The 26434-nt window shown below is 37.5% G+C and overlaps 1 protein-coding gene across 1 annotated transcript in view; it reads left to right on the forward strand.

Moving 5' to 3' along the window:
- Nucleotides 1–26434, forward strand: part of THADA (THADA armadillo repeat containing) — a 153210-nt gene that overhangs the window by 22047 nt on the left and 104729 nt on the right. Inside the window, exons 22-26 of the mRNA XM_077175845.1 lie at nucleotides 1170–1279; nucleotides 8469–8601; nucleotides 11292–11405; nucleotides 12513–12635; nucleotides 13291–13382. Of these exons, the coding sequence (XP_077031960.1) occupies nucleotides 1170–1279; nucleotides 8469–8601; nucleotides 11292–11405; nucleotides 12513–12635; nucleotides 13291–13382 (572 nt within the window). The remainder of the gene's footprint in view (nucleotides 1–1169; nucleotides 1280–8468; nucleotides 8602–11291; nucleotides 11406–12512; nucleotides 12636–13290; nucleotides 13383–26434) is intronic.

A 26434-nucleotide genomic window follows, 5' to 3' on the forward strand; every position in this document is an offset into this window, starting at 1 on the left:
TTATTGTGTGTTTCACATTAGGTAAGTTTTAGCTGCAGGAAATAATATGTAGATGGTCTCAGATTTATTGTTTTTTTAATTATTGCAATCTCATTGCTTGGGTGATACAAATTACTTAACAGGAGGTTGAAAAAACATAAAGGTAGATATGACATTAACTTCCCTGACAACTAAATTACTTGTCAGGCTATTAAAGTATTAGAGCAATTGTATAAGTAACAGAACAAGCAAAATTTTATAAGTAACTTGATGTGATTTTATGCATATTTTTATATAAAGGTTTAAAGAAACTTTTACTGGAGAACTTCTAGGAAAGACTTCTGAAGTAAATTTTGCATAAGGGCATTAAGTATGTGCTATGCATTGTAAACAAATTAAGTGGGAAGTTGGATTTAGACCTTAAAAGTTGATGAGAATTAAAAGAAAAAACCCTATTAAAAGACAGCCTAACCTTCTGGAATGAGATTATGTGGATCTGTAAACTTCCAAACAGATTTAAAAACTTTGTGTTGTAATAGAGCTCTAGAAAATAAACTACAAGTGAAAATTTAGGTATCTCATTTACAATTTTAATGTTTTTAAAAATAGCTCACATTCCAACATGATCTTCATTTTAAAATTGTTTCTAATAGTCAACAGCAATTATGCAGAATTCTGGAATGTTAGAAATTGCTATTTATATATGTATTACCTAATCTAATGTAGATTTGTTTCCCTTTGGTACAATTTTTGGAATTTGAATTTCATATCTTAAATAGTTTAAGATTTTTTTTCTGCTGTTGTGCTTTAGTTGACATTTTCTTTGGTGTTTTTAGCAAGAGTTTAGGCAAACAAGAAGGAATCTGCATTTGTTTCCCCTCAAAATTAGAGTTGTCCCTTTCTTCTCTTAAAATCTGAGTTATGTCCATCACAGACAAATAACCAATTTCATGTCCTTTATATTTTGGACTTTTTGAAAGAACACAGAACTACCCCTAAATAAATAATATTTGTTATCATTACAGTAAGTGGGTGTTTATTATAGGACTTCTAGCTGCTTTTTGCTTGTACCAGTGACCCTTCCAACCAGGGGGAGGATTGTTGCTTTGAACTGCAAAATATTTTGCATATATAAATAAATTACGTGTATGTAATTTCAAATGGCTTAGTAATTTTTTTTCTTTTTTTAGGTTAAAAATATTGGTGATTACTTTAAACATCATCTGCTGCAATCAAGGCACAGGGGTGCATTTGAATTGGCATATGCTGGCTTCGTGGAACTCACAGAAATGCTTTCCAGGTAGAGGATGGACAACTTACTCTGTTTTTAATACAAGTTTTAACCAATTTTGGCATTGACCCTGAAGTTGAGCTGTGCAGGCAGATCCTTGCTTTCATGTGGATTTTATTTAAGTTTGGTGTAGGCACGATTATTACAGTTACATGATGTCTGTGACTTAGACTACAATACTTATAGTTAGAGATAGTGCTTAGGCATTGAAAAATGATACACACATATAATGCTTGCTGCATTTTTCTTCATTTCTGGCATCTTAGTTTCCTGAACAGCTCTTAAAAGCTCTTGGGAAAAGTAGGAGTGTAGAATTCTTCCATTTCACTCCCTTTTTCTGGTCCTTTATGAAAATGTATGCCAGACTTTTTGCTTTAGCCAGGACATTTTCTTGGAAACTTCTGTTACCTGTCACAGAGTTGGTTATAGTGACATTTGGAAGACTACCTGACAGTGCATCACAGGGTGTGATATGCACTCTGGCTTTTTTCTTTCCCCTTGTAACTTTATCCTTTCCTAGAAGAACTAAATGGACAGAATTGTCCTGAGGTCTGGGCAAGATCATTGGAATTTCCATTACATGCTTAGCTACTGATTTCAAGTGCTGGTTATATTTCTTTGTGGTATACAGTGTTTATATCCCATCCATCTTTTAATAAGACAAACTAAAATTTCTACTGTCTAGGTAGAGATTGGTGGGGTTTTTTTGGGTGGGTTTTTTTTTTTTTTAATATGAGAGACAGATTTTTAATTTCAAGTACCTTATTTTCACACCAATGCTAGGTTAAGTAACCAATGTTCCCCTTTTCCCCCACCTCAGCCAGTTTGAGGTGCAGATCTGTTTCTTCTTTATTTCATATTGGAAACAGTTTTGGTGCTTCTAGTACAGACTGGCTGGCTGATCAGGTGCACTGTGTGCCCCTTCAGATGATTTTCCCAGCAGAGCTGAGGCTAGGTCTCTGCTACAGGATGCTGGGTGAGGCTGCTGCATCTGTGTAGCAGCACTGCTACAATAATGGTATTTGACATGTGGTGGTGTTCATTCTGTGTGCCAGAGGGATGGTAAAGTGCATGCCATGCTTCTCTTGGTGATCCCTCTCTCCAAGGTACGTTATTTTCTTTCAGGTATTAGCAATCTGAGGGATTTCAGGTTGGCTTGAGGAGTTTGAGTGCTCACACAACCTTGCTTTACTCTTGGTTGTTTACTCAAAAAAAGAAACATAATACTTCTTGCCTGTCCATATGTTTTATATACACTTAGTTTGTTTCTGCTTTGCCAATAGAGAAGTCTAGTCTCAAACCCTTCTCAGTGCACCTATATCATCTGGAAAATTTTGTTTCCTTATTTAAACACTGGGGTGTTCTTCTATACCATGAAAGCTTGGTTAAGAAAGTTCTTAGGTGATGTAAGTTTTCTCCTATCAGTGTGAAGAGAGAGTCTGGCCATCACAGTAATACAGTTTATTAAAAAAAAAAAACAACAAACAAACAGACCTTTTACTACCATGAGTCAATTTGGGAGGATAAAGGAGGTAATCCAGGCAGGTACAGCCCCACTGGTCTGATCCCAGTCAATATGGAGGACTCCCTTGTAGCAAAGGCAAAGTAAAAAGCAGGGAATAATGGAAAACATATAAAACATGCAGTCAGTTTATAGCAGACTCACTATTTTTCTTTGATTTTCAGTTTTAAAATTTCTTTTAAAAGCTGAGGCAAATAGAATAGAGCAAATATGCCTAGATTTTGGAAAAGTTGTTGATGTGTTTGTTGCCTCTCCTGCTTTCTGCCATTGTATTTAATGGAGCACAATCCACTTAACAGCAGCCTTGTGTTAGGCTGGAAAATGAAGAGCCAAGCCCAAGAGAACTCTGCTGCCTGAAAATTATTCAAACATTAAGTGATATTATTCAAACATTAAGTGTTTGTATCATCCAAAACAAAAGCCCTCCAAAATTAAGGAAGTTTCCTCTTTTGAATTAGCAGATGTCTGTTACAATTTTTTTGGTTATCCATACTGCCTAGCATTTTTAAAGTTAAGATACTTCAAGCAGAGCAAGTGTTCCTTTGGGAAAAAAGATTTATAAGAACTGGAGAGCAGCTCTGTGGATGTACATTCATTTCAACGAAAGACAATATTTTCCTGGAACTACAGGTCTCAAGGCTTATATTTGTAGTTAAAACAAAGGAGAAAGGAGACTGATACCAGAACAGGAAATGACTCTTTGATTTGGTACTCCTGGGACATGAGGAATATTTTGAGACTCTCCTCCAAAAGGCAGGAATTAAGTCTCGATGAATGCAGCTGCCTTGCAGGTCTGTTGATTGTCATGGAGTCTTTCCATGTCCCCTGCTGCAGCTGGGGGCTCCATTCTGCAAGTGAATCTCAGCTGGCCTGCCTCTCTCCATAGCTGAGAGGCTCATGGGCAGTCCTGGAGCATGTGTGTCACAATCTGTATGAATTTACTGCTGTGTCTGCAAATGCCAGAGGAGAAAGCTTTTGTCTGGGGCAGCTTATAATAATGTACAGCTTTGCATGATACCTTGTTGAACAGGATTGGATTCTAGATGTGCAGGAGCATCCCTGACACTTGAATTCGTTCTTTCTGTAAAACACAATGAAAAATCTGTCACTAAGACTGTGCCAGGCATGTATGAATGACTCCAATTGAACATAGTCCTTCACTTATTTCTAGCCAAGCACTTTTTTAAAGACTTTTTGCTGCAGTGTCTTTATCTGACCGTTCTTTTAGCTGTACAACTCTTAAACTCCAGTCCTTATAAGAACCAAGAGCAGACTTTTTTTCTCGACAGAATGATGGTATTCAGACCTGTTTGAGTTAGTGGTGAAAGAAAAATATTTCCTCTGCAGAGATTTCTTAGAAACCTGATGAAATTGATCTGTCTTGAAATTGGGATGTAAATTGCTGAGTCTGCTCTAATATGCAAGTTCCCATTCTTCTGTTTCCCTGCTGATACTCCTTCTGGGAGTGTACTGCTCCCTTTTTCATGCCTGCTTAATGTTGCCTGCAGCTGCGCCTTCAGAAAACCATACAGTTACATAACAAGCAACATTCATATCCATGAAATAAGCGATATATTTTTAAAGAGTATTTCCTGTCAAAGGCCTGGAGAAATTAAAAAATCTTCATTTGGTCTGATAACATGGTGGTTCAGGAAAGTCAGAAATCTGTTTAAACTTGAAAACTTGAATCTCGTGTAATTACTGAAGCCATTTCTCTCTCCCAAATGACATTTTGCCTGCTTTGCATTTCTTTTATTCAGTGATCTCTTTGCTGAGACATCAGGTAGATTTCTGGAAATCTGAAATGGTAGTGCATAGTTATGGTGGTAGTGCTTTGCTTCACTAAAGTTGCAGAATGCAAGTGTGAGATTTGGGAAGAGTAATGTCATACAGTGCAATGTTTTTACTTAGGAATAATTTATTTTGGACACTTTCAAATGTTTGATTGGAACCTAAATAGTGGTGAGCACTATTTTAGGGGATGCAGTAAGTTAGGTTCATAACAGCTTTGTGGGAAGCTGTAATTTACTGCATGATGAAAATCATGCTTTTATTTTAAAAATGTTTTATCTGTCAGTATCAGTGAAAATTACTTATCTGTACCTATTCAGTGGCTGGTCTTCTGTAATATTTCTTTTGGGGAAAGCTAATCCTTAGCAGCCAACTCTGCTTCTATCTCATTTTTTTTGCTCTGAAGTGACTGCTACTCTTTGCTTTCCCAGCTTGCTATGATCTGCCAGGAAGACTTTTAAAATGGAAATATTGCTAATGGACTTGCTAGTGAAACTTACCAATATTGTAAATAACTTTTGCTAAAAGTATAATCACAGATGTGAAGGAAAGAGTGTTGAAGGGAGGGAAGGAAAGTGGGGGACAAACACTGCTCTTATATATTGAGATGCTTGTAGTGTTAGGAAATACATGACATAAGGAAGCATGAGATACAATGTTAAGGCACTGCTCAGGTTGAAGATGTATTAATTTTTAACACTGTTCATGTTTCCCCTCCCATTTCTTTTCCTGCTTGGTGTGAGACAGATATGGGGTAATGATACTGTCTGAAATTTTGAAGCCACCCAAGGTTCTCTCTGCTCTGCTTTGCCCATAGAGAAACCTCAAACCCTTCTCAATGCACCTATATAATCTGGAAAATTTTGTTTCTTGTAGAGTAGATGCTATGAAAAGGAGGATGCAAGTGGAAGGACTTTGTAGTTTCAGAGGAGTTGTTCTTAAAAGCAGACTTATACCTTGAATAGTAATGTGTTTTTGAGGTTAGATTCTGGTCTCAGAAGTACCAGGGGCAGTATAGTGTCTATAAAAAATGGGAATTACATTACTTATGTGAAAAAGAGTAATACTGCAGGCCTGTTGAGAGAGAAAAAAATGGTGAAAGAAACCCACTTTCTCCCTAGATAGGAACTGCTTACAGTGATTGGAATCACTGAATTCTAGATATACACATGTAGAATAATGCTGCTCCTCATGTGATGTTTATGCCACAAGGCACTTGCATCGAGGAAGGCCAAATTCAAGATGGACCCATTGTTAACACACCATTTATTTCTGATAGGAGGAAATACAGATATATGACTTAGGGAGAGGAGTTCAGCTTTAACTTAGGATTGTCAGGCTTTTGTACTCAGTGATACTGAACACAGAAGGGGTTTGGGGCGTTTATGAAATTTTTTAAACTGACAGATGAACAGAGAGAAAATTGTGGATTACACTTAATATTCTGCATTTTAAGTAATTTGTGTATCAACTTACTGTGTTGCGTTTTCATTATGAACAATATTTGTTTGATCTGGTAGAAATAATTACTATTTCATTCTGGAAAATGACATTTCATCTTGAGGCCTTAATTTTTATATAGTAAAGCTTCATTATTCTTAAAATTTAGGGCCAGCTGCTTCTTACGACAATATTCTCCTTGCCAGTCCACAAGGAGACAGAGCTGCCAAATGGAAGGGAGTAGTCATCTCCATTGCAAAGTCAATAGTCTCTAATGTTTCTAGCTCTACAGCAGTAACTCTTTCACCTTCTAATAAATAAAAGTGCATTGGTGGGTGACTGAACAAGGTAGAATTACTTGTGGCAAGATCAAAGCAGTATGGCTTTAAGGGAGTCTGAAGTTTATTTGACTTGAGTATGCTTCTCCTCTTTCTACTAATACTGAGAGGAGAAGTATCCCTCAGTTTACTTAAGAATAAAATATTCAGTGTGCTACACAGCAAATTCTAAATATTTCCTTAATGCTTTACTTTGTGCTTCTCTGCACTCCAGCAGATGTAGGTATTTCTCATGGGGTGTTCATGTTAATACTAAGATAACATACTGAAGAGAGATGAGCACTGTTCTTTGAGTGATTGAATGGAGACATTTAAATTCTGCTTAGCTAGGGAGGTAAGACCAGGTGTCTCCATGATCAGAAGGAGCAGATTTTGCAGAATGTGTTGATGTGGATGAAGAGAACTGCAAAGTAGTGTCTTAATTGCTGAGACTCATGGAGGAGATTTGTAAGAAATTTTGTGTGGTCTCAGTACTAGAGTTGTATCCTCATTGTGTACCCAAAACTGAGCAAAGGAATGCATCCTGAAAGTAAGCAAAGGCAAACACTTTTCAGCAAAAGAAAGAGAGTAGTTAAGGAAAAGAGAACTCACTGTGAGTTGCCAGGTTAATCTTATTGCCCCTGCCATGGGCTTGGGGCAGGGAGTGCCTTTCTTTAATGCCATGGTATGAGGTGAGGAATTGCTTGTGAAGCCTGGTTCCTCTTGAGCTCTGGACTGGTGCTTTGCCATCTGACTGCCCTTTTGAAGAGGTGCTGCCCTTAAAAAATGGGGAGAATGCCTGGCAGCAGTGTAGGAAATGTGGTGGAAATCCTGCAGGAATTACTGGAGAGTAAGAAGTGTCCTGTGTCTTCTGCTGACCTGTCTGGCACTTCCTGTGACCTCAGGTTTCTGCATTACTAATTTTCTGTTGTTTTTTGTAGAAGGAAAAGAGTGTTTCACTTGAGATTAAAGCCTGATTTGTTGTTCATGATCAGGTTTTTTAGACATGCTTTAATAAGAGGAGGATGAAGAAGGGAGTATATGTAGACCTTCCATTAGATGTTGGTTTTCACACCAGTACCTGCTGCCTTTTACCTCTGCTTTTAAATTCTTTATTTCAGTCACCCAGGTAGAAAACTTGATTGTAGTCTTACCATAGGTCTCACTACCTCATCATGAATTTAATTATAGTTTATATTTTTAGGTAAGGCAAGTCGTGCATGGTTGAGATAGTTGCAGCTGTATTGCCCACAGTGGTGAATTATTTCTTCTATTTTTAATCACCTATCAAACCAGTGTGACAGGTTTTAATAACAATGTCCTGTTAATAGAAATTTTTGTAACAATGAATGAGCCTTTTGGAACATTGACATAAGATTAATGGGCTGGTGTTGCACACTGAATGTGGTACATTTTATTGAACTGAACAGCACCAGTAATTGAAGTAGATTTGAGTTTTTCCTTGTCCTTGGAAGTTGTTTGCTTTCAGGCAATGCTGAGTTTTATAACTGCAGAGGAGGAGTATTTGATGATAGGAGAGCAATTGAGGTGCTTTATGAAAAGTTTGACTGACTTAGTATTGAAAACAGCACTATGTCTTGTTTTTAATTCCTTCCATTGCTCTGAGGCTTGCAGGGTCATTTACATAATGTGTACTTACTTTGAGGGGCTTCAGTTTCAGTTTGTATGTTTATAAACACCAATAATAGATAGCATAAAGGGGCACACATCAGCTACTGTGTGGCAGCAGAGATATGAATTTGTGAAGTGTCACTTCCTACACAGTGGCTGATGTGCATATGTCCTTGCCTTTTTTCTCCAGAACATGGTAATAATTTTTGGCAGAAGAGACTTGTTGCAGCAAAGCACAGAATCTTGTTTTCTGTACAGTTAAATATATTTTGCTAGTGGCACTTAATAAATAGGGTTAATATTATTTGTACCAACACTGGAAAAAATGTCCACTTTTGTTTAAATTTAAACTGATTTCATAATAAAAATCTGTATATGTGCTTGGAGATGTTAACATACAGTAAGAAATACTTATTCAAGTTGCTCAATGCTTTCTTTGACTTTGTCCTTGTTTTATTCACTTGTTTCATGTTTCTTCTGTATCTGTTTGATGTAGATGTAACAGTGAGAGTCTGCACAAGATGCCAGAGCACTGGCTAAGCTGTGTGTTAGAAGAAATCAAATCTTGTGATCCTTCTTCCACACTGTGTGCAACCCGACGGAGTGCAGGAATTCCATTCTACATACAGGTACCAACTTGTGTCACTGCCTCTGATTTAAATATATTCTCCAGAAAGGACATTAAAAAAAAAAAAAAGGAAATTACATATTTATTTTTCCCACTTCAACCCCTTTTGATCAAATAATTATTTGGGTTTTTTAATACAGACTTTTACTGCCTTTGTGCAACCAAGAATTTGTTTGTAATTAAGCTATGTTTGGCATCTCAGTTCAATTGACTGTTGAGATTTTTGGCTTGTGGTACATTTCAAGGGCATTTCTAAAGACTGTGTTTAGACTTTGTGATACAACTGTAATAATTCTAGCAAATTCACAAATTAATTCACAGATTAAATAAGGGTTTAACTATGTGCTGCTTCAGTGTGAAGTAGTAGAATATGAATAGACCTTCACAGAATTGTAAAATGGTGGCCTGTTAAAGACTGGAAAGAACTTGGGAAGGCCACACACCAGCAATAAAGCACAAGTAATAGTGTCACACTGACTGGTGTTGACTGGAGTCTCAAGTGCAATGAAGGAGTACATTACTGAAGACTTCTATCTGAGAACGTGGGGCCATGCTCCCACATTGTTCCCACCCCCTGTGTTGCCTTCAGCTCCAGCCCCTTTGACTTCTGCCAAGTTCAGAACTGATGGCAGGATGGCAGTGTTTTGTGTCTGCTTGAAGTGTCACTTCTTGCTGAGTGCCCCACATTAGTAGGCAGCACCTCATCTACATCCTAGTGGGGTCAGTCACTGCAGAGTTGGTTTTGCAGATTACACTTCACCTATTTTCATTCCTTTGTTCCTTAAAGCAGCCATATTTGCTTTCCCCTAAATTAACCTCCATAATCTTGATTTTCAACCAGTTTTCTAAGACAGGAGTCCAAGAGTAACAGTATGGTTTGTAACTTTCTCCACTCTCTGAAGTACAGTCTCAAGCACGTTCCAAGGACCTGAGGGACTGCTGGGAGCAAGCTCTCCCTGCCAGAATAATTCATCTTGCTTGTTTTCCACTCTGAGTTTGCCCTGAGAAAGTTGAGGCAGCCAGCTTCTGTCTGACCTCTAATGTCAGTCACAGCCTGCTCCTGGCTTTGCTAGATGTGTGTCCAAGGCAGCAGAGATCAGAAGTAGGGCACTGGTTTTAGAGACATTTTTCCTATTCAGTTTCAGCACTTAAATATCTTTCTCACTTCTAAGAGTAAATTGTCTGCAGAAGGAATTTGGTGATTTCATGTCTTCTGGTTTCCCCATTCACACCACACAGTGTACTGTACAGTGTACTGTACATAATCTGATGGACATTATCTGGTTTTAATCTTGACAATGTGGGGGAAAAGCAGCATGTTTGAATCAGTCTTTTATGTAAAAAAATTAGGTTACTGTAAGGACTAGAAGGACCTAGTGATATCCCACTGCATGTGTAGTCTGCAGTTGGCCTACTGACTCCATAGGGCAAAGCTTGCATTGTGGATAAATAGGTCAGAGGCTGCTTTTTGACAGCTCTGGAAGAGTACAGAGTTTAGTCAATTAACAGCAAAGTTTAAAATTAACATTGGGATTAGTCTGAAATAAACTGTTTTCATACTGTAATTTTATAGTAAACAGAGGTGGTAGTGTTCTTTGGAAATAGTTTTGAATGTGTCCATAGATTCAGTAAAATGAGTTGAACCTTCAATGCCTTGTGGCATTTAGATAATAAAATATGAGCTGTAATGTGTATCCTAACAGCAGTAAAAGAAGGTTATTTTATTACTGCAGTGTGGTCTCTTTGCTACTTACATCCTGTGCTGTGTTCTTGTGAACTTAAATACATCTATTTTAATGAGAATATGTAATTTTTTAGGTTATAACCATTCCATGACCTCTTTAAAATAGAATGCTATTACTGAATAGTGCAAAGGTGCAGCTCCAGTTAGTGGGTGGGAAAATATGATTTTCAGCTTTAACATTATGAAATTTTAGTCTTCAGGTCATTCTCCTCTCTTTCATACTTCATGAACACCTTTTTTTTCCCCACCTTACCTCTGTTTCTCCTATCATTAATGATACTGATAAACTGACAGAAACTACTCTTGGGTTTCTGCCTAAACTCTGAAATTCATTTGGTTCTTACTGATGCTGAACAGACTCTAGGCCCCAAAGCACAAATAGATAATAATCTTCTATTGGTAATAAATGATTTATGATTATACATTTGTCCCAACTTGGAAAAATTCAACAGGAACTACTAGATAAAGAGAGAGGCTGTTCTGAATTCAGTCCTGAAGTTTAGAGAACTAATTTAGAGTATTTTCATCTCAGCTGGATGTCCAATCCACTGAAATACTGTTTGGAGAGGGATGTATCTCTTCCCTTATTTCAAAAATGTGCTGCTTGTTTTATCCTGTGTTGCAGACCAGAATTTATTATTTGGCCAGCCCTTGTCATCTCATATAGATGTTATTAACCTTAAAAAAAATCCATACTGGGAAATGTAAGTATATGTAGAACAGCAGATACTTTTGCTGTCCAAAATGCTATGATTTGTATGCTGACAAGCTTTGAACAAAGCTGAGTTGAAACTGAAACTTCATTTTTTGTTAATTTTTCTTAGTCATTCTGTATGGTCAGAAGCTAGGCCTTGATATGGTAAATACAGGAATGAGAGAAGAACTGGTAGTGCAGAATAATGGCTAGAAGCACCTGATTTTTAAATACTTTTTTCTCCTTTCTATAGGCTTTGTTGGCATCAGAACCAAAGAGGGGCAAAACAGATTTGCTGAAAATGGCAATGAAAGAATTGATATCTCTGGCTGCACCTTTGAATGAATCTTTAAGTGTGATTCCACAGGTAAAATTCAGCCTCTCATCAAAAGGCAAATGTCAAAAGTGTGTTTACACCATTTCAAGCAGTTAAGGAGAGTGTGTGTTTTTAATGAGGATATTCTGTTCTTACTGTCTATAGCTAGATTTTAAAAGCTTTGCATGTGTAGAGGTTACAAAGTTAACTGTAAAACATACTAAAAAGTGGATTGGGCATAATTCCATAGTTTTTTTCTAGTACAGCCAATGAAGTCATATATGAGCAATTTACTGCCTAGAGTATATTTTTAAACAGATAGATAAGTAACTTCCTTTTTGCAAGTTTGTAGTTGAACAAGCAAGCTTTGCTTACATTTAAAGTAAATAAATGAGTTATTTATGCATGATTCATAGTAAAACACTACATGAAAACTGATTTTTGTCATACTTAGTAACTTCTAAAACTTAAGTACATACATTTGGAATACTAAAAAAACTTATTTTAAAGGCAAGACCTTTATCTTCAACATGTTGTCATTTACTTTCTGTCGGTTTGTAAGTGCAAGCTATAATTTTTTCCCAATACACAGAAGGATGTCCTAATGACTCTGCCAGATTTTCTGCTGGTATAAATTTATGTAGCCTTGTCAAAGTCTGTGAAGCTACATGTATTACCACCTTCCCTTACAGAGGGTAGAGAAATGTCAGAAAATGCTCCACATGGCAGAGCAAGCCTGGCTGTCAGTTTTAGCTTAATATTGCCCTCCTGTGAGCTGTAGTTTATTTTTTCTCACAGTATCCACAGCATGTGAAGAATGTTGGAAAAGATTATTCTGAACTTCAAAGGTTATTTTTACAGCCATGATAAGCTAAGGATAAAAGAATGTTGGCCTTCACTTGCAATGCCTGGACTATAGTTGTTAGAGGAATATATTTTTAAACTGTAACTGCTATTAACAGTGTTTACTGCAGCACTATTTTAATGCATTTTTAAGCAGTGGTATTGCTTGTATTTAATATGGAAATAAAGTGCTGTAAATGTGTATATAGATTGTTTCTGCTTTGCATCCTCTACTACTGTTGTAATTACATAAATGAAATTTAAGATATTTACTAATGAATCTATATTTTTCATATATTTCTTCTCCCACCACAGGTTCATGCTTTAAATATCCTCCGGGCACTGTACAGGGATACACGTTTAGGGGAAAACATCATGCCTTATGTTGCAGATGGAATTAAAGCAGCAATTCTAGGGTTTATGTCACCTGTCTGGGCAGTAAGTTAATTCTTAATTTTGCTTCTCTAGTTTACCAGGATATAGAGTGGTCCTGTTCAGTGAAGCTTTGGTCATGTTTATAAATAGCAGTACCACAATTTCTGGAATGTAATATTTTAAGGTACAGTAAAAAATAATGTAGACCGGCAAAAAAGTCATAATTTTGGTCTTGTTTTTTGGTTTTGTTTAATTTTTCTTAGTTTGAAGTGCTGATGTCTACAAAAAGTAGGGACAAAGATTACCTTATAGGTTAAAGTCTCTCTGGCTGTTAAATTTTGAGTCAGTGCACTTAGCTAGTAAGAAGTGCATTTGCATTCATTCTCACTGTTACTTTGCTCTTGAATTGAAGATCCCATATGGCACGTTCAGGTAGAACACTTCATGATCTGCTCTGCATAAGGGTGAATGCTTTGAACCACTGAAAATCTGGATGTGTTCTTTATAATAAAGATAGATATCTCCAAAGAACCTGACCTTTCCAGTTGTACCATCTTCATTGGAAGGATGTTCTGAATTAATAGTTTCCTATGTTGACCTGTAGCATGCTTTTCACTCAGCTGTTATTTTTTTTGACTGTACATTAATGGCTATGTTTTAAAAAAAATCATACGTTTCAAAGGGATTTTTCAAGCATAGTTCTTATTTTTTCCTCTAGGTACGAAATTCATCTACGCTTCTTTTTAGCGCTCTGATTACAAGAATTTTTGGAGTTAAAAGAGAGAGAGATGAAAATTCCAAAAAAAATAGGTAAGCTTCACTTGGTATCAGTTAGAAGTTTGCAAAACATGACCTTAGCCAACAGCAATTTGGAAATGTTGCTTGCTTTATGGATATATTTGAATCACGATGTTACAAGAACATCTAGCTGTGCATAAACCGTGCTGCCAAGAGGTAAGTGGTAGGGCCAAAAATATCTGTTGTTAAACACAGAGTTAATTTGTACTCAGGTGCAATTTAACAGGAGTGGAATGTGGCTGGGAGGTTTTGCTACCAGTCACTCTTCCCAAAGCCAGGGGCTCTCATGGTCACAAACCAGACCTATTGCTCTTGAGAGCAAAGAGAAAGGGGGTAAAGGAGAAGAGGTACAGTGGTTACACATGCGTTCACGTCCTTCTAGAGCAGGCCTGGAGTTAATTTCACCCCTACTTATTTGATTTTCCCTTTAGTCTTCCTGCTCTAGAACACTGTCATACCTCTTTCCTCCAAGCTCTAAAAATTGGAGCTTGCAGAGCTATTTCTCTTCCAAGGGATACTGGCCTTGGATTCTGTAGTCCTGCTTCAAATCCCTTACTATTTCACTTTATGTAAAAACAATTCTCCTCTGACTCTTAAAAACTCCCCAGTCCTGAGCATTCCAGTTTCTTTGCACCCTCCAGTTACTGCACAAGGACCCCTATGTTTTCTTTGGGCCTCTTCCTTTAGCTTTTTCAGCAAATGAAGCATATCCATGCCCTGCTCTCTGTAACTGAGGTTTCTGCTCTAGGAGGGATGTGAAAATAACCCTGGATGTAGAATAAACTCATTAAAAAGTATTCCTGGGTAAGCCCGTGGGGCTGTAGAGTGGTCATGGTATGGATATTATGGTAACCATTTCAGAAATTCCTAATGGATTTTCACATCACAGGCAAGGCATGCAATTTCTGAAAGAAGGCAATTGTTACAATTTACCTTCAGAAATTCCACCCTTTTTATAGTGGTTACTTACTGTTGATCCGTGTAACTAATAAATTTTTCATGCATATTTTGGAAAACTAGATGATACTGTCTTGGGATGATACTGATCTGTTATCTTTTAGATGCTACATAGATGCCACTTTAGCTGTGTGAAATAGTTGATTTCAGGTGTCTCTTCAAAAACTTAGTTACTGTGCATGTATGAACATGAGGAAGAAATACGGGTGGGAAACTGGAGGGAGATTTCCCTTAGAAAATAACTCTTTCCCCAAAACAATTTGAAATGTTAGCTGCTGTACTGCATGAAATTATTCTTGTTTTGTCACATACCCAAGTCAATTCTAAATTCACTCCTCTAATCCTCCTGAAGCTCAAGCAGAGCAATAAAAAGTGCTTTTCACTTCTTGCCTTCCTACTTTGGTTTTATAACAGCATTTAAAGTTGCTTTTTTCCTTTAGTTTTTATATTGAGCACTTACTGAAAGAGACACCCTGCTTTTTTAAACTTGTATCTTTGGGAAAAATTTGGCACTAACTTCTGCAGTGGGGAGGCAAAGTGACTTCTTAAATGCATGCAGTGTGATGATCTGTGGAATCTGAGATTTCTGTTTGTGAAGGTGCAGAAAGTAATGCATTTGAGCTTCTGGTGGATATGGGAGATACCAGAACAAAGGAAAGGAATATTTTATGGTGGTCAATTAAATTTTTTAATGACAATGTTAATTTTTATGTAACTGGCCCTGTTGACTTGCTTCTCTGAAACTTTTGTTTACAGTAATTTCTCTATATTCATTTTAACCAAAAGATGTTAAAGCTGGGCTGACTTTCCTTTCTTCATCAGTTCATTTAGTGGTTGTGCATTAAACATTGCGTGAAATCACTTCTGCTGTTTTCCATGTGTGCTTGTCAAAACTGCACAGGGGTTAGGAGGACACTTCTTAAGACAGGTCTGTGAGATACAGGCGGTGTGAAAGCAGGCAGAGATTTGATTTGTAGCTCCTGTCTCTGCAGGAGCCCCACAGGTGGGTATAAGGTGGGCTGTGTTTGGAAAGAGAGAGGTCTGTGTTTCTGTGGTTTGGCACCACGAGGTGTCACCATTACTGCACAGCTCCCTGCAGCCTCATCCCTGGGTGCAGCTGTGCTTGGCTGCTTCTCTTCTGGAGCTTTAACTCCAGGAGTGCTTTGCTCAAACAAAATTCATCTATTAAAACCAAGTAATTTTTTCCCCACTTCCAAAGCACTGGTGTGACAGTGTTCACAGGGGTTCTTGGATGAGGCAAGAGATGAGAATGTTGACTCCATGTTCAGAAGGCTTGATTTATTATTTTATGATATATGTATATATATATTTCATTATAACTATACTAAAAGAATAGAAGGAAAGGTTTCCTCAGAAGGCTAGCTAAGAATAGAATAGAAAAGAATGATAACAAAAGCCAGGTGTCTCAGACTCTGTCCGAGATAATTCAGCCTTGATTGGCCATTCATTATAATCATCCAAGATGGGCCAATCACAGATGGACCTGTTGCATTCCACAGCAGCAGATAACCATTGTTTACATCTTGTTGCTGAACCTTCTCAGCAGGGAAAATCCTAATGAAAGGATTTTAATGAAAAGGTGTCTGTGACACACTGGCATTTTCACACCTTGAATCTATAGGAGCTTTTGTGAAAGTTACCTGGCTTTAGAATGCTTGTTCTGTTGCCTTGAGGATGTTCTGTTTACATTAAGGGACAGTCTGTCCAGAGACCAACTCTCCCATTAGGACTCTGCCTAGGTTTCCTAATCTAGGCTTCAGATTAGGAGGGTAAATCTGTCATTTTTGTGTCAGCAGGGAATTAGGTTATTACTGGGTTGTTCTGGGCATCTCTCTAAAAAGGGATGGACTTTCTGACTGGTTTCTCAGAAAGAGTTCCTATAATACTGATAGAGTTGGGGTGGTTTGTGTAGACTTTCAGAAAGCTTTGCTGGAACATGAAGTATTGATGCATCTTTTTAATTTTAGCATAGATGAAAAAGATGATGAGTTGGAAAATTAATATGTGAAAAAATAACAGCTGTTTGCAGTCTTGCAAGTAGAAGAGAGAGGAGTTGTGTGAAGGCTCTTTACAGTGGTCCATGTAACTATCCATGTTGAGCTTTTTCTTCTAGGGAAAATAAAGTTAGAACTCCTCTGGCTTTTCACTTTCTGAGGAAGACTGTATCAAAACTTCTAATGCTGCTGCAAGTGTGTGTGATGGTGTCTGTATATAGGTGTAAGGGTGTGTATTTGGCTAAATGATGTTCTGAATTTCAGAGAATTTGCGTTTGTAAAATGGCCCAGTTAGCACTTTCTTACAGAGGGTTTAGTTTCATATACTTGATTTGGCAATACAATTTTCTTAAATGCTATGATAATTTAAAATCTACAAGACTTGGAATGTAATTCTAGCCAGATAAATTCAAAGTACTGAGGAAGGTTGGAAAGAAGTCTTTGCATTGTGCCCGTTGATAGTTGGTTACAGAAAGTGTGTTCTGCACAGACACATCATGGTGTGCTTTAGAGAAAATACCCCCCCTTTTCTGAGCCCTTCAAAGCACAGGTGTTTGTGTTGGTGCACTGAGACACTTCATATTGCTGTGCCTCCTGCATCCTGGCTTGCCTGGCTAAGGTGGGATCAGCTGTGAGCTGTCCCCCAGCCCCACTGCTGCTCAGAACTTGAACTGTGCCCTGGGATCTGCCCTCCAGCCCGGCAGTGACTCAGGAGAGAGTCTCAGCTTCCAGGCACATCCTCCCTCTGCCTGCTCTGGCATCATAGAATGACATCAGTTAAAAGAGAACTGAAAGAACAGCTTGTTCCAATGCCCCTGCCAGGGAAAGGGGCACCTTCCACTAGACCAGATTGCTCAAATCCCTATCCAACCTGGCCTTGAACACTTTGAGGGCCAGGACATCCATAAATTTTCTAGGCAACCTGTTCCAGTGCTTCACAGTGAAGAATTTCTTCCTGATATCTGATCTAATCCTGCCCTCTGTCAGTGTAAAGCCACTCTCTCTTATCCTATTCCTACAGACCCTTATAAAAAGTTCCTCTGCAGCTCTCTTGGAGGCACCACCCCGAGGGGCCCATTGAAGACCTGAGTACTGTGCTTGGTTTAATGTGAATTGATTGAATGGGACTTTGGACAGCAAGGAGTTCTGTACGCCAATGACTTTTTTGATTAAATAGCCACTTCTTTTTTCTTGTGCAGTCAATTTGCAATGTAGATTTGCTCATTCCATGCACTTTTGAAGAAGCTGGAGTGCAGTGTGTGCTTCATAGTTCTGTTTCTTTCATGGTCATTTCTTTTTTGTCTTAGTATTGCTACAGATTGCAAATCGTCTACAGTAGATTTTTGCTGTAGTTGATTGTAGTTTCCAGTGTCACATAAAAAATTAGGATGTCTTGATATGAACCTATATGTGTATTATGATAGTTAATGCAGACCTGAAAATGAAAATAACTTACATGTGCAGTTAGCTGAAATTAATTTTGAAATGAAATTTCTCATCATAGAGGAATTATTTTCTGTCCAAAGGAGTTCCAGTAATAATAGTGGTACTTTCACATATATATATGTATAAGTCAGATTTCTTTTTGGTCTGTAGTACAATGCTAATTTACTGCTCGTTAGTGAACAAGATACTTGTCATCAGATATTTAATAAGACTCTTCTTATCAAATTCTTGGTATTTCAGACTTTTTTTCTTTTAAATTCCCCCTTGCCCCCATCCCAAAGGATAAGCATGATCAGGAATTGCCTTTGAGGCAGTTTGTCATTTGACTTAGAACAAGTTTCAGTCTTTATGGTAATAAAAAAGGATCATCCTGGTTTATGTGAAAATGAATTTTTTTGATTTGGAATGCAAATGTTGCAAAGTCCTTAGGAAGAGTGACCAGTGGCCTCGGGTATAGGCTGGGATTAAAAGAAAGAGTGGGAAGTGGGAAAATTCCCTCTGCTTCTCACCTTTGGTGGAGGAGGTTTCAAGAAGGAAAACTTCAACTCTTAAATTAAAAAACAGGGTTTTAAGCAAGGCTGAGATGATATTGTGCAACCTGATGATTTTTACATTTCAAAACTAGTGTATATATGTATATATTTGCATTTTGGGAGGAGGGAAGCTCCTATGTATTTATAGTGTAGTGAAGGGATAATGCATATGTTGTCAACACAGATTTTCTGTGGAGTTAATACTCATGCTGCCTGGAATTGGAGTATGAATGCTGCCATGTTTTCAGTGTTGGTTTAGATCTGTTTGTAAAGAAAGAAAACTTTTCTTGCTGTCTACATTGTCTTTATTTTAATTTATAGCTGTCAATAGATGTTAATGACTTCAAACTCTGCAAGGGGGAAACTTATCTTTTAATTACAATAAGTTGAAAACTATGTAGATGTTAACAGGTTATGAAGATGCCCTGCATGACTGCCCTCTGCTTTCCTTGTTTTTATTGCAAGTTGAGTGTTCAGCACTTCTCAGTAAGTGGTTGCTCGCACACTTGAAGGTCACTGAGTGAAATCAAATTAACTTCTAAAAACACTTAAGTTGGTCTATTTTATCTTCTAAATTATATGCTTTTTCTTTAATGTTAAGGTTTTTAAGACCATAAAGAATCACATTTAACGCTGTGAAAAGTTAGAGGAAATCACTAAAAAGTGAATGTTCCCATGCAAACCTCACATTTCGTAATATTATTTCCTAGATTAAATCAATCTGATATTATCTTTCTTTTCTCTAAGCTCCTCTTGAGTTATAGCTTCAAATACATAGACTGCATTGTATATACATGATTCCTGTTACGAATCCCACTCCTGACAGGCTAACACTTCCAGTATTTCTAACTTAGCACCTGAAAAGTCTGTCTGACATCAAGGATGTTTGTCAACCTTAACAGCAAGCTTGTTAGACATTTTCAGTGGGTCATGCTAAGCTCTGTAGGACTTTTGGGATGGGTGAGCGTTGCCCACAGAGGAGTGGCCAGTCCTGTTTTGCGGTAAGCCAAAAGAAACATCGGTGGTACTAACGTGGTCAGGCTGTAGTGGCACATCAGAGTGGTAAAATGGGATAGCTCTTAGGTGAGCGCCCGGAGGGGATGCTCACAGTGACTCCAGCCCTTAAATGCTCGGTGCCAGCATGGAGACACACCAGTGGCAGAATTCCCATGTGCCAGCTGAGCACCAGCTCCATGTTAGCGGTGGTGACCGGGGCCGTGGCTCCAGGAAGGCTGAGCCTCTCGTGCTGGCTCCAGCAGGGATGTGCACGTATGGCTCCATTCACAGGACTGGCCTCTCTGAGCTCTGTGCCTCTGGCCTGTGTGCTGGGCAAGGCTTGGGATTGCTGAGCTTGGATCCCATTTGTGATTCCCTAGCGGATTTTCTCTGGCAGCATTGGCCTGTTGCAGCTCTCCAGTTGGAATAGTGTGTCACTGACAGTGGGGTTTTGTGAGGTGACTGAGCCATTTCAGTGCCTCTGGTGCTTTTCCTCTGGTTCCTTCTGTATCACTTTTTGCAGCCTGTTCCTTCCATGGCACCTCACTTGTTCTGGTGAATGCTTTCAAAGTAGTTATTAAGGATTTGTTGCAGTACATTGCCTTGTGAGGGGGTTGTTTTTGTTAAGGAAAAAAAAACCCCTTGCCCTTCTGTGTGCCAAAAATAGGCCACATTTATTTTGTTCAACTTCTTGTTTTTAATACTCAGTCTCTCTTTTTTTTTATTGACTTTGACAGATTTAGAAGACTTAATCTTAGAAGTGTCTCAAGAAAACATGCAAAAGTTCAGGCTGACTCAGATAACCATTACGGCTTGCTGATTAATAGTTCAATAACAATATGCTTGTTTAAACATTTTTTTGAACAGGCTCCCTAAGTGCCTTTATAGCAAGAATAATGATGATAAGGTACTATTAACTTGTAAGTTGAAGGTAAAATTTATGAAAGTTCTGTGCAGAAACAGAAACAAACTGAAAACAAGCTCCTAAACAAATCTGTTTCCCTCTGTGTTATTTCCTTAATTACTCTGTTTGTTTTGCAGGTCTAAACTAAAACTCTAAAATCCCCTGTAGCAGAAAATAGGGATTTTTCTTCTCGAGGCTGAAGAAACTCCTGTCTGTATGATTTCTGCTGGTTTTAGGAGCACAGTGTGTGTCTTTCTCTTTTTGATAAAATACCTGAAATCTACAGAACCATTTTTACTTCAAGATCTTACCTTGTCTATACAGAGTCAGAAAAGCAATAACCCACATAAATCACAGTCACATTTCTGGGGCCTAAAACACAGTTAAATCATTGCTGTGCAAACGTGTATCTCTGTTCTCCTGAACAGGGAGTATCTTCATAACATCCTGTCTTAAGTCAGAACCAGAAAATAGAAGGATGAAAGATGTGGTAAAATGACCTGAATGAGTTTACCCAAAGTGAGACATCCTTAAACTGTATATGCTGGCCCAAGGTAACTCCAGTTCATTAACTTGCTTTAAATAAATTAGGGGCATAATGGTAATGTTTGTTTCTAACAAGTGAATAAAATTCGTTCCATAAAACAAAAATCAGTGTAAACTAGCCACATGAGTAGGTAATTTAGTTTTTCCTGTAGTGATAAAAGTTTTCATTAGTATGAATGGAGGTAATTATTCTATTTTGATCTGTGCATATTATCCGTATCCCTTATTCATTAACTATGCTAAGTAAAAAGCAGCTATGCCTCACAGAATACCACCAGAGAGAAAGTGTGGATTATTGGAGCTGAAATTTACAATGCTAAATTTGTGGTAAGAGATTAAAGATAATAGTGTTATAGACAGTGGTTGAAAGTTTCTTGGAAACTTTCTAGATACATATATGCATATCTCTTAATTTTAGTTACATCTTTTTGTGTACATATATTTGTATGTACATATACTCATATGCACAGTTCAATGTCCTAAAAAAAAGTTTGTTAATAGTAATTATATGTAAAATAATTCAACTCAGTTTTAGATAGTTTTACATACATTCATATATATAAAGGTACTTTGTCTATGTGTATTAAAGTTGAGTGGTGATTAATGTGTTGCTGTAGGTATGGGGTTGTATCTGTGATGTTGGGTTAAATGCTGGTCCCCTGTTTTTATTCTGAGCCCATTGTATGCATACTTCTTTATCATCACAGCAAAAGTGTTCTTGTAGAAGTGCTCTTCACAAGTTACTTCATTGATCTGTGTGTTGCATAAGTATTCCTCTTAAGTCACACTTTTCCTGATTTTTTTTTTTTTTGTTCTATGCAGGTGCTCTTTCCATTCCTGATCACACAAAGAGTGTAATAAATAGCAAAACAAGAGGTATAAAGAAACTTGTGCTTAAGAGATCAAAGCAAACCAGACTATGCAGTCCTTTAGAAATCTTGGCTAGCTTTCTTGTAAATAAAAGTGCCTCTAAAGCAGAGGGTATTTAACTGCTGTATTTATACAGGTTTTGATTGGCAGTTCAGTTATTAACCTCATAAAAAACACAGCAATGTAAACTAGTATGAATGTTTATTCTAGCACTTCTATCTGAAGGAAAATGAAAACCAAGATATAGTGGCATATTCTTAGTTCCTTTTAAGTATTTATTTTAGGTCTGTGTAGCATAAAAGACTGTTTTTTCAAGTCAGTGAACTTAAACTATTTTGCTTACTGTTCTGGGATTTAAGTGTTTTCTACTTACTAACAAAACAAATGTTGGATTTATTGAAGGTACAGAGTCACCACATCTTTATTAAAGGTCCAAACCCCACATGTTTATGATGATGCTTCTTTCCCCTTCATAGTGTTTTCCATTTCATGTGGGGTAGAAATGAAATCTGAATTCTTTTTTGTTACTGATTTGATGAGGTTGCAGGAAAGTTGTGCCTTTTTGTCACGGAAGAGGTGTCCTATATCATGCTAGGTCTAGAAAAACAAGTATGCAATAATCTTCTGTATCCTTGCTCTTGGGCTTATTAGCCAATGCATTACACCAGTTGGCTTTTTTTTTACAGTTGTTTTTTCCAGGCTTCATTGTGGCCTCCCACAAAATTACATGGCCATTTTGCTTTCTGAGGCAGCACTAAAATTCTCTTTTGCGTGTGAAATGTTTTATTGAAAGCAGTTTGTCATGAGTCCTGAAACAGTATGTGATTTCAGGAATTTAATTCTGAGGTATATTCTTTAAACAAAATTATCTGAGGCAAATTAAAATTTGTGTATATTCTCTATTTCTAAAGGAACTTGTGCTCTCCTATTGTCTGTCTGAGTAAAAATAGTGATGGTTCTCTAGTGGTCATCCAGAGGGACTGTTAATCAGGAGCTTTCATAATTTTATTTCAGAAGTAGTATATATTTAAGTGATTATTTTTATTTCTATGTTTCTCTATTGTACAATGTGGCAAAAATAAGTTTGTGCTGAATTAAAGACTAAGTTACTAGCTTTAAGACTTAATAAAAACAAGAATTTTGTTCTGAGCAGGATCTATTGTTTACTGCACTTGCAGTGGCTTGTGATGGCCAGCAAATGCAGGAAGACAAGAAAAACATTGATCTTTTTAGAAGGCAGTGTTAAAACCATTATGGCAGAGTGGTAAGTGGCTGACTGGAACCATACAAACTGTAGAGGGATCTCTGTGTCCTTGATTCCCATTGAGAGTATGAATGCTAGCAACACTACATCAGGTCGGTGATGTCTTTGGATGAGTTAAAACCTCCAGAGTTTCAAGGACATTTCATAACTATTCTGAGTAAGAGTGCTTCATTCCCCTGCACAATTTAAAACTTCCAGGCTATGATTTGTGACCATTGGTCCTTTCTGTAGTCTCTGCAGCTACTTCAAGAAGATTATTAGCTCTCTACTCTTTGATTCCTTCAAGTGGTAGTAGGCTGCTGTTAGATCTTCCCTGGACCTCCTCTTTGTCCAACAGAGCAAACCTGGCTCCTTCAGCTTCTTCTTACTGGGCATGTTCTGTGGGCCATGTCCATCTGAGCAGCTCTTTGCTGGACCCTCTCTTGTGTGTTCTGATCTCTTCTGGACTTGGCAACCCAGAATGTGATGGGGGATTCCATGTGCAGCCTCACTGATCTGCTGCTGCTTTTGTTCTAATGAACATATTCCCATGTGTGGTTTGCCCTGTGAGCAGTGAGGATGTGCCCTTGGCATCCACTCTAACCCATATATTTTTTCCCTTGGGGCTGTTGGTTTCTGACCCAGCTGGTTTCACCCTGTGCTGATGCTCAGGATTATTCGTCCCAGGTGCAAAATCTGTAGTTTTGTGACTCGTTCTCCTTACTACCACTTTTGAATAATTTCAAATGTTGTATATTTGCCTTTGTAGTTATACAATATTATGCTGTTTTGCTGTGATCTAAAAGACAAGATAGAATTACCCTTGGAGTCAAATATAGTAAATTCTTTTGAGTTTTGCCTCCCCTGTAGTTAGAACCTTTCTGTTTTCTGTACCTTTTGCTGTTACTCGTCCTGTCACGGCATGCAGATAATTGGCATATAATTTAGTCCTATTAAAGGAGCAAAAAATTAATGTAATTCTTAAAGCATATCTGAAATTAGCTTTGGTCTTTACCATAACCTCAGCATAAATCAATCTGCCATACATTTTTTCTTGGTGTTTTCTATGTAGTTAAAAAATAAAAGGTTTCCCATTTATTTTGAGTTTATGCTTCTGAAATCTATCTTTGTTAGTAGGGAAATAGGTTTCCTATATTTTAAAACAGCATCCAGCTGTTTAATAAGTGATAAGGGTCAGGGAAAGAACACAAATGTTAAAATGGGCAACTAAAACCTAGTCTAGTCAGGTGAGCCTAGTTAAGTTGCATTGTGGAATTTTTTCATAATTCAGCAATGTCAGAAGAAGTAAATATGAAAAATGTATATTGTCTACATAAATCTGTCACTTTGAATGACAGTTTTGCCAAAGTGTGTCTTGGTTTTCAAGTTCTTTCAGCAGCAGTTGTCCTTGCAGTGCCAGGACTATGCTGGGTTCTGTTTCTGCATTACTGCTCTTTAACATCAAGGATCATCTGACATGGGGTTAATGATTCCAATGCAAGGATTGTTACAACACAAGTAGGTTTTACAGGAGACAATTAAAAATATTTCTGTAATTTCATCAAAACTATATTCTTGGTCCTGATCTAAGTGTGCCTTGTCTATATTTTTTTCACATTCCAGTTCTATTTTTTATTTTTAAATGCAGTGTTATTTTTCCCTGTCAAATATCTGACCACGTATTTGTCAGCTGACATGACATGTTAGCAATATTTGTGTTTAAAAAGAACACCAGAAACCTTTGCTGCCCTCAGAAGACTGTCTCTAAATCTCACCTATGATATACTCAAATATGAACATATTTGCTGCAGATGTTCTTTTACGTGTCAGTTACTAAAAGCAGCCCACAAGGTTAGAAAGCTTCATTCTTCTGAAAAATAAATGAAAGAACGGAAGCAGGTAATCTCTGACACGTCACAGTAGAATGATATGTGTGCCCCAGTGTCACAGCAGAATTTTAATCTCCTGGGGTGTTCTTTTAAGTGTGCAGCACACTTTTAAAAAGAACACTGCAACATCCATGGTTTTATTCTTAAATTTATTTTGAAAATGCAGTTAAACAATCCACCCACTTGTTATGTATAAAAGTGGAATATGTTGTTAGAAATTAATTAAATAAACATAGATGCTAGAGTTGTGTAGCATCAAGTTGCTACTGAAACAAACACAATGTTTAATCTCTGGAGATGTCAGTTTTTAGCAGCATTTATGAATTGGTTCTAGAAGTTAGATGTTATTGACATCTCCCCAGGCACAGCACATGAAAACTTTAAGCACATGATTTTTGGCTTAATTTAAGCCACTCCAGGTTCTGTTCTGAAAAGTGATAAAGCCAAAGAACTGGTGCTAAATGAATGGAAGATCTGCTGACACTCAAGAGTATAATAAGGGCTTCTGAGTTAGGTTATTTCAGAAAAAGTAAAACCAGTTTTTGCATCTTTTCTGAAGAAGCATTATCAACACTCTAAACTGTGTATCATGCTTAATCCAAACCTTCCCTTGAAGTCTTACAGACTTAGAGTCTGCTTTGAGTTTTCTTTTTTTAATATTTACCCCTAGCACTAGTTGGTTTTCTGTAACTTAGCTGTGATTCAGTTGTTTTCCAAGTGCTTATTGCTAGCTAGTAAAATTCTGTCCTTCCTATCATCACATGCCTTCAAAGTAACTTCTTCCCAGTTGATGGGACATCTATATTTGGTGAAAGCTTTTTCTTCCCCCCCCACTTTTGCCTGCTCCAGAATCTATTTAAGAGAAAGTTTGACTCAAGGGCACACAGACAAGTGTTAGGAGTGGTGGGTGTAGCCTGATTCTGTATGACATGGTACAGAAGGTACTTCTGTATAACTGTTTCTTGTTAAGGAACATCTTTTCAGGTGGGGAGAACTGAATGAAAATTGCAAAGAAACTATTGTATGTCTCTGTAAATAAACATTCTTTTTTCAGTCAGTCTTCTGAGTGCTAAACCATGACTGCAGTGTCTAGCCCTCAAAATGAAACCTTTTGTGAATGGGTTGTAATCTGTCATCTGGCTTTTGTGCAGAATTGCTTGCGTGAAAAAACATTATATTGTTAAACTGGAAACTCTCTGAGAGGTAAATACTGCATCTTCTTAAATACTGCAGTATTCTGCATGTATACAGTTCTTCAGATTATTTTTGCAAGTGAATTTAGTGGGATGTAAGTGCTTCCATTAGTTTCTCTCTCAGCCTTTCTACATTAGGCATAATTTTAATTATGTACTTGAATGACATTTAACATTTGGGAAGAGGGATTTTATTGTAAGCATCATCAACCCATTGATAACTTTTCTGTTTCATTACTCTACTTCCTCTCTCAGCAAATAACCTTCCACCAGTTCATTGTTTGGGTCTCAGCAATCCTGTTTGAAAATCTGGATTGTGAAATTGTGCTTCTTAGAGTTATTAAAAGGAAAAAAGAAAATACTATTATCGAGTCTGGGGTTGAACGTACTGTTGAAGATGATCTCTGAAGCAATATAAAAATAGTTCCAGCTGGACATGGGGTAAAATAGTAGTATCTTAAGGATCTTCTCA

This window comes from Agelaius phoeniceus, chromosome 3 (assembly GCF_051311805.1).
Source record: "Agelaius phoeniceus isolate bAgePho1 chromosome 3, bAgePho1.hap1, whole genome shotgun sequence".
Classification (NCBI taxonomy): Eukaryota; Metazoa; Chordata; class Aves; order Passeriformes; family Icteridae; genus Agelaius; species Agelaius phoeniceus.